This window comes from Glycine soja, chromosome 8 (genome assembly GCF_004193775.1).
Source record: "Glycine soja cultivar W05 chromosome 8, ASM419377v2, whole genome shotgun sequence".
Taxonomy (NCBI): domain Eukaryota; kingdom Viridiplantae; phylum Streptophyta; class Magnoliopsida; order Fabales; family Fabaceae; genus Glycine; species Glycine soja.
In genome coordinates this window covers 8,935,655-8,944,400 of record NC_041009.1, presented here as the reverse complement: position 1 = coordinate 8,944,400, position 8,746 = coordinate 8,935,655, and the positions used below count along the sequence as shown (strand labels likewise).

At 32.3% G+C, this 8,746-nt stretch overlaps 1 protein-coding gene across 1 annotated transcript; it reads right to left on the bottom strand.

Annotated features, from left to right (window-relative positions):
* Positions 1–1,109: 1,109 nt before the first annotated feature.
* Positions 1,110–5,658, bottom strand: LOC114423436 (protein LIGHT-DEPENDENT SHORT HYPOCOTYLS 10-like). Its single transcript, XM_028390198.1, has 2 exons — positions 4,863–5,658; positions 1,110–1,563 (listed from the first exon to the last, which is right to left on the bottom strand). Exon 1 carries the CDS (start codon positions 5,410–5,412, stop codon positions 4,909–4,911), a length of 504 nt encoding a protein of 167 aa, XP_028245999.1. The 5' UTR covers positions 5,413–5,658; the 3' UTR covers positions 1,110–1,563; positions 4,863–4,908.
* Between the last annotated feature and the right edge of the window lie 3,088 nt (positions 5,659–8,746).

Sequence of the window (8,746 nt, the reverse complement as noted above, 5' to 3'; positions counted from 1 at the left end):
TGGATGTTATGAGAAGTCTAAGATAAAGATAGCATGATTAAGTTAGGAAAAAGTTGTCTGTTAGCATAAGGAGTGTGGTGGCCTTGGGATATAAGATCTGCAGAAGTTTAATATCAGCCTAGCCTCTTTGGTAAATGGAAGTGGAGGTTTTCTTGTTGAAAAAGACAGTGTGGGACAATATTAATTCTCCAGTTCAAGTATGGCAATTTTGATTCTCCAGATTCTTTTAATTTATGGAACCATAAAAGTTCATCTTCTTGGTGTAAGGACTAGTGCAACATTGAGTTTGGGCCTAATATTACTCTGAATTGGTTCCAAAACAGGGTGTAAAGAAGGTTGGATTGTTCTGGCATGATAATTGGCTAATTTTACTCTGAAATAATCTTTGTCTAGATTATTTCAAATTTCAAAAGATAAAAATGTTGTACCTTGCAGATATGGGGGAATGGTGAAAAATAAAATGATCTCCGGGTTTGTAAATTGAGGTGGAGAAGGGAGCTTTTCGTCAAGGAAAAAGACTAATCACTAAAGGAGTTTATGTCCCTATTAAATTCAATCTCCCTATTTAAGGAAAGGGCAGATGCATGGGTTTGGAAATTGGATAGCTCACTTGTTTTTTAATTAAGTTGCATCTGCGTACAGGTTCCTTCGGAATTAGTAGTTATCTCTAACTACCGATTTTGATCTTTGCAAAAGTTTCGTGAAATACCTTGTCCCTCAAAAAGCTTCTTGCCTTCTCATGCCAACTTCTCTTAGATATATTATAATATTACCAACAAAAAGGGGATTATTTGGAAAAAAAATATCATCATTAGTAGTCATAGAACTACTACATCATATGCATTATGTAACCATCTTTTTTGGCTTGATACATTGATACAGCTCGTTTAGTGTTGTCATTTACGAATGATACATTACACTGTTAGCTAGATATACTATCATTTTAATTTTTATTAGACAAAGGCTATGCAAATAAAAACGCAGTCATAACAACTAACAATTTTTTTCTGGTAGTATATGACATTTTTTTTGTAGTGTCCCAAGTCTCCATCGTCCACTTAACAATTTGTTTCAAGGAAAGCACAACTTTTGCAACTCTGCTAATTAAGTTTACATTGAATATTTTCAGCAGTATATGCATCAAGTTGAAATCCAAGAAGTTCACATCAAGATTAAGACATCATACTACAACGTACTAATTAATCCAAATTAATGTAAATTCCAACTCTTTCAATATAATGCCTAGATATATTTGCGTAGTTGATAATGCTTGAAAGTACTATAAGGAAAAACTACTGCAAGAATGTAAAGCCAGCCATTCTTGTTGTTTCTATTTTGGAGTAGAGGTCTCATATGTTAGAAGAAGTTACAAGGTTGTACATCTCTAACATGCATTTTAAGATTTACTGCGAGTAAATGGGCCTAAAAGGATTATTCTGTTCTGAACTACTTAGTGAAATATCACTGTGATTTTCTGTAACAATTTTTGGTCCAAGCAGCTGAGATGCTCTTTTTTCAAAGTGCCAAATCTGCTATATCCAATTAACTCGCTCGTATATGGCCCTGCATGCAAAGAATATTCAGCAAAGTGACTTGTTAAAGCAATAAAATTAACCCTTTCGAAAAAGAAAAAAATAAATCATTTTGATATATCATGCATACGAAACATGCATGAGTAATTTCTTTCTATGCATGATGGTAACTGAAGTTTCAAGTTCCAAAACAAATTTCACTCTGAAATTTGTGTGTTACAAATTAAATCAAAACACAATATTCAATGTAATGAGACAAATGTGACTATTCTTTACTTTTGACACAAAAAAAAAAGTGGTGTCAGAATTCATGTTCTTGAATCATGAAAAATACCAGCATGGACATAATATATAGAATGCCAAAAAGGCCAAAATTCAAGGCTCACACACACACACGTGTGTGTGCAGGAAGTAGCGAGATGTCTTTTTTTTTATTTATTTACTAAAAAGGCTTCAGACTTCTTGTTCAGAGACACACAGAAGTAGAGAGGTCTCTATTTTTGACAAATACACACACACAAACATTAAATTTGAGATGAAAATAGGGTTCACATTCATGAATCATAGAACATGAATGTAGAGCTTTGGATCTTATTATTGATGTTTTTTTTTCATTTTTAGAGTTTTGGACCTGTAGAAGAAAACTTTTAAATTTGTGAGGTAGACATTGATGAAAGGAAGAAAAATCTTGAAGGAAGATGAAAATTTGTGAAAAATAAGATGCATACACCCAAGGAATGGAGAAAAATGAAGAATAATCCATTAGATAACAACATTGGAGAAATTTCTAAGAGAGTTTCTATTCGATCTTCTCTTAGAAATGTTTGTCATTATGCGTTTTGTTTCTCAAATTGAGCCTAAATTTATGGATGAGACTACTATTGATGATTTTTGCATGGTAGTTTACGCAAGAGTAACTCAATCAATTTGTTAGAAATGATGTGTGGGAGTTGGTTTCTAGGTCTCCTAATAAACTAAAAATGGGGACAAACGGGAGTTGTAGGAATAAACTGGATGAGTTTTTATGGTAAAAAGACAAAGATCAAGAGTGCAATTTTTTAAATTAAAAAACAAGAGTTGTTACTATTGTAAAAGTTGCAAGAGCAGGAGTTTTCTTCTCTCCTTTAATTATGAGAAAAAATTCATCTTGATGACAAAAGAAGTAATTAAATGACTCTAGTTTGTGGCACATGCAAAAGACTAGGGCACTTGAACCACAATAGCCTCAAGTTGCTTTCTCAAAAGATGGTGTATGGTTAGCTTACAATTTGAGAAAATCTAGTGTGTATGAAGGATATGTATTTTTGACAAGCATGGCAACCATTTTTAAAGGATATGTATATATGTTTCTCCTCCTCCACTTGTTCTTCTTTCAAAAAACTAGAGCCAAATTAACAGTAATTTATAGCCTATATGCACAACCTCAAGGCTTTGTCATTGAAGGCTAAGAGGAAAATGTCTATAAATAAATAAATAAATATAAATTTTATGAGATGAAATAAAGCACCAAGAGCATGGTATAGTAAAATTGACAGGTACTTCATTAAGAAAAAATTCCAAAGAAGCATGAGTGAGCCTACTTTGCATGTCAAGTATCAAGGTAATAATGACATTCTTCTTATAGCACTTTATATTGATGATCTGGTGTATACATGTAATAGCATGAAAATGATTGAGAATTTCAAAATAGAGATGACAAAAAAGTATAAGATAACTTATTTTGGCTTGCTACAACACTTTCTTGGTATTGGGGTTTATCAAGATGAAAATGGTGTTTTCATTAGTCAAAAGAGATATGCTTAAAACAAATATGTTGAAGAAGTTTGGTATATATGAATGGCTAAAAACTTGTTAATACCCCTTTGTAGTGAATGAAAAATTAAGAAGAGAATATGGTGGAAGATTGGTGGATGTAAGCAAGTATGTATTGATGCTTGGTTGGAAGCTTATTCTATCTCACTGCAACATGATCCAATTTGATGTATTTGCTGCTAGAATTGTTGATTTGATGATATGAAAAACACTTTCAGTTATGTATTTTCTGGTAGGGCCAACAAATTATTGAAGCCTTTGTTGGTATATCCACGTACACACAGGCACTAAAGCTTAAACATATATAAACACTAGACTCGAATATCAAATCCTTCCCGCCACAACAACTCAGGTAAGTTTAAGTGATCAGTAATCTAGCTATTTATCTATCTATAGAATTTTGTTTTTTCTTTTATTTAATATATAAAACAAATCTACCATTTCACTTTCTCTACTTTAATTTTCTTCTTTTAGAAAATATTTATTTTTACATTTTTTTTAGCTCTATTATATCACAAGAATAAGAAATACAGACATTATTAGATAACTGTGATAAAGTGGAGTCAGCTTCCACTAATAAGAGACAATAAGTATATAACAATCTAGCTAGAGAAAGTCACGAGACAAACAAAAAGGGTATGTCCAAGGCCCCTTGTCTCTTCACATGCATAAACAAAAATAAGCATTAATAAAAGAATGACTAACATTGATTAAATAGACCTTCATGTGGAAAAATAATTAAGTTTTTTTCTCGTTAAACCATGAATTTAATGTTAGAAGACTTTCTATGGACCACAAATATACATATACAAATAGTTGAAGGACAATTGTTAGTTATTAATAAAAATATGTATTTCTTTAAAATTACAACATGTGAAGTGAAAGACTTCCGATTCTTCCAATATGTTATGATCGATCTCTATAGCAACGTCAGGTTGTGTATGTAATCACATGCAACGTATGATATATAGATCAAGCTCACACATCCATGGGGAGCACAAGAAATCTCGCAGAATCACAAAAGGCCCAAATTTAGCATAAAGAAAACACCTGATAGTATTTAATTAGGAAACTGCAATAACAGTGTTTTGAATGATAGGAGAGAGAAAGAAAGAGGAGGGATGAGAGAAACACTATTCTTTCTAGTCTCATCATTACTCTTAGCCTTAGCCAGTAAAATATTCTTCAGCCAAACCTTTTTCCAATCGACAATGAAATATTAGGGTTCTTATTCTGCTTCTAGGGTTTTGTAAGCTACAAATGACATCTCCAAACACACTTAATTGACGATTTTTTTAGCCTATTTAGTTATAAAAGCTTCCAATTTCTCAATAATCTGTTTTCTCTCTCTCTCTCTCTCTATATATATATATTAATGGATATTATTCTAATATACAAGTTGCGAGTTAGTTTGTAATTCAAGCAATTCAAAGGGTTGATGCTTTGCATGAATAAAAATTAAACATATATAAATTGGAGCAACAATTATGTGCACCATATATAATATGAAAAATTTACCGTTCATATCATATATATATATATATAGATATAGATATATATCATCTCAAGAAGCTTGTTGCTCGATATCTTTAGCTCTTTGAGTCCCCTTGAGAATTGGGTTTCTCTTCTTCTTCTTCTTCTTATATGGGATCCCTCTAGCCTTTGCCTGACACTCCTTGACCTCACGCAGGTACACCCGAATGGCTCCTCCTCCAAAGGGATTAGTCTCTGGCGATCCGCCATGCTCCTCATAGGCAGCGCGAAGCCGGCCTATGAGGGCATCGAGGCTACCCCATGCTTGCCTGAGAGGGCAGGCACAGGGTGCAGGAGGGGTGGGCTGGCCAAAGAAGATGCAACCGTGCAAGTGGACCTTGGTTTTCCCAAATTGATCGAGGTACCGAAGGAAATCCAACACATGGTTGAAGTTGCACTGAGAGAGTGGAACTGGGGGACTCTGATTCCTCAGGTACTGTCCAAAGGTGTTCCAGTCTCGCCGCTTTTGTGACTCATAGCGACTCAGTGGTTGTTGTGATGAGGAGGAAGAACCATTTTGAATTTGAGTAGACATGTTTTGGTTTGGTAACTGTGTGCTATGGTAGAAGAATTAATGGCTATAGAGATATGGATGTATATGGAGTTTTGGGAAGAAATAAGAGGGTGAGTGAGAGAAGGAATGAGGCGAAAGAATGTGTTGGTGCAGTGGAGAAAGATGAAAATCACGTCTTGTGGTCTTTTGAGAGGACAGAATGTGGGGCCTTTGAAGGTGCTTTTCTTCTCCTCCTCCATCTCTTTCTCGTATTTGTATTTCTACCTTTTACGTTGTTTTTACACTATACGTACATGTTTCACTAGATGGGAAAAGAGATGCTGCTTGGGTAATTATATAGGATATGGAATCATCAATAATACAATCACACCAATCATCATTTTTCACAATAGGCATTATTGTCACTTTGGTAATGGTTTTGCGTTGGACCCTCTTTTCTTGATTTTGTCTAATCCAGTGGGAGCCGACTAGAAATACCCTACTCATTAGTCGGCGACCTGGTGCTTATAGTCCAAATGCTGCTTGATTTTTAGGATTTGTCTTCATTAATTATTAAAAGGATAAAATTTAGATATAATTCTTTAAGTACTTTTAATGTTGTTTTTTTTAAATAAGAATTGGAGTTTTATTTTAATACTCAACATAATAAAGATTTCATTAGATGTTAACATAGATCGTTGAGATAAAACTTTAATTCTTAAAACCAAAAATCTGTAAAGAATTATATCTAAGTTTTATCTATAATTTATTAATAACAATAATTTAATCAACTTGGTTATGAGTGCTGTTTGGCACAGGAAAATGATAAAACATATATATGTATATATTCTATTTGGAGGCCCCAACATAATTAATAAGAATAAAGTAATAAATAAATTAACTGGATAAAAAAGTAATAATGAACCACAGTGTATGATTTGATATTTTAATGATCAGGTATAGTTTTTTTTTGGTAATTTTGAATGGGGTTATTTTGAGCCTGATCTGTGTATGTGCCTTAGTGATGCAGTATAAATTGCTTGTAATTATTGTTGTTGAGATAGAATTCATGGTCAGCATAATTTGTAAGAAAAAGTAATTGTTAATTAGTTTAAGACTCTTTTAAAAGTTTGCTTGAATTAGTATGAAATGTAAGTAGCACCAGAGATACCTCTGACCCCTGTTTACAAATTTTCAGCTCAAAACAATGTCAGGTTTGAGAGTACATGTCCATGCATGAATTGACAAATGGTTATAATCATGCCTGACCCCCAACATACAAGCAGTTACCTTTTAATAAAAGTGATACATATATTACATTTCGCTTAGTGCTGAAGGGTTAGCTTCACTGAAAAGAATTTAACACTTCAATTGCTTCTGATTAACTAAATGATGTGTTTCTTCTTCTTCTTTTTCCCCTTTTAATTCCTCTGTATGTACGAAACCATAATTTTTTTGAACTACCTAACATAGGACATCAAAGTAGACAAACTCCAAATTCATATCTCAAGAGTAATGATTAGGTTAGATTGTGGCATATGTAAGTATTAATTAGTAATTATCTCAACAACATAATATCCAAATGGACAAAAGAATTATATAAAGTGGCTGTAATATTTAAAGATTGAATCACACGCATAAGATTTATTGAGAGAATAGTAATCACATAAAGTGGTAATCGATGGGGAGAAAAATCCTTTTCAGGATGTACATGTCTGTATAGATTTCAGGTAAACAAAGGGGTAAGTCTCATCTGAGTGAGCCCTATAGACAGGACTCACTATTAATAATTACCTATCCTATATATATGCATCCGGACATACGTATTCTGATTAAATAGCATAGCCCTTCAATCAAATCAAATTAAATTACATATACAGATTTTCAATTACAACAAAAAGGAAACATTGAAAGATTGAAGATGGGAAAAAGAAATGCCGTCTTCATGTTTATCATCAAATCAAAGAATAAAAGGAAACAAGACACTGAAAAGAAAGATTGGTACAAATTAGATAGACAACTTTGTGTGATGGTCCATAACTCCCGGAGATGTCCTTAGCGCATTATGGTGCTTGTTGAAGTTTTGACACTGCCTTCTACATTAACTCTTGCACCGGCCGATTGCTGATGATCTAGACATCTTCATGAATAAAATTAAATTTCATTAATTGGCACACCTGGAAATACCAACACTGATCACAATATATGATATGTGGGTGGTACAAATTACATTGTTAGTAGTGCCCATGACTGTGACAGTGAGCAATACTAAGTTGCTGCTCTATCTAATTTCGTTGTATAGTTTTGCTAGAGATTCATGATAAGACTAACTTAAAATAATTTCCTAATTGCACTGTGGTTACCAATACCAGAGGATGATATTAAGGTTACTGTCAACCAATAATTTCTCCAGTTGAATGATAGGTTTGATTTTGAAAATATCAAATTTGTAATACCCGAAGACACTCGACACAATCGCAATGAAGCATATCTTGATCAGTTTGTGCAGTGCTTACCATTTTCACTTATTAAAAAGGAAAAGACCCGTTCAATGCAAATGGTCCGAAACACTCCATGTTCCCCACCTAGCTAGATACAACATGGGTATATGGCCACCCCTTTTTGTTCTTTTCCTAGGAGATTCTCATTTTTTTTTCAAAGCCTTTATTAGCTTGGATCATAGCCAAAATAAAGTTCCTAGGCCATTGATTCATATCACAGCTCTTCAAATATTAGGTCAAAATATAATTTTCATGTATTAGTAATTTTGGTCTCCTATAAAAATATAGAAATACTTAGTTCCTCTATTTTCAAGATAATTTTTTTTATTCAACCATTAATTTTTAAAACATTAATCACTAATCACTGACATGATATTGTAATATTAGGTTTTTTTATGAATACTATAATATATATTTTCGGTCAAACTTTGTTTTAGTTTGTGTAGGTTTAAATTGATCAATTTGATCTCTATTTTTAAAAAAATAAATAGATTTAATCTCTATTTGATCCATTGGTCATCAATGCACAGAGATTAAGTAAAATTATTTTTTAAAATACAAAAATCAAATTGATCAATTATAGAAACTAAAACAAAATTTGACAAGAAAGTAAGGAACTAAAATTATATTTTTTTTCATTTAATTAAAAACTATAAATTATTTAAAATCGCTTTAAATCACCTAAGAATCTAATTAAAAATTTAATATTATAGTGTTGTGTAAACAATTTAGTGATCAACATTTTCTAATCAACGGTTAAGCTCATGACGTTGAACCAAAAAAAAATTGAAAAAAATTATCAAATATTTCTATTTTATTTTTATAGGGGTTCAAAATTATGAATTAAGTAAAATAAAAAAATCAAAATTGCATGC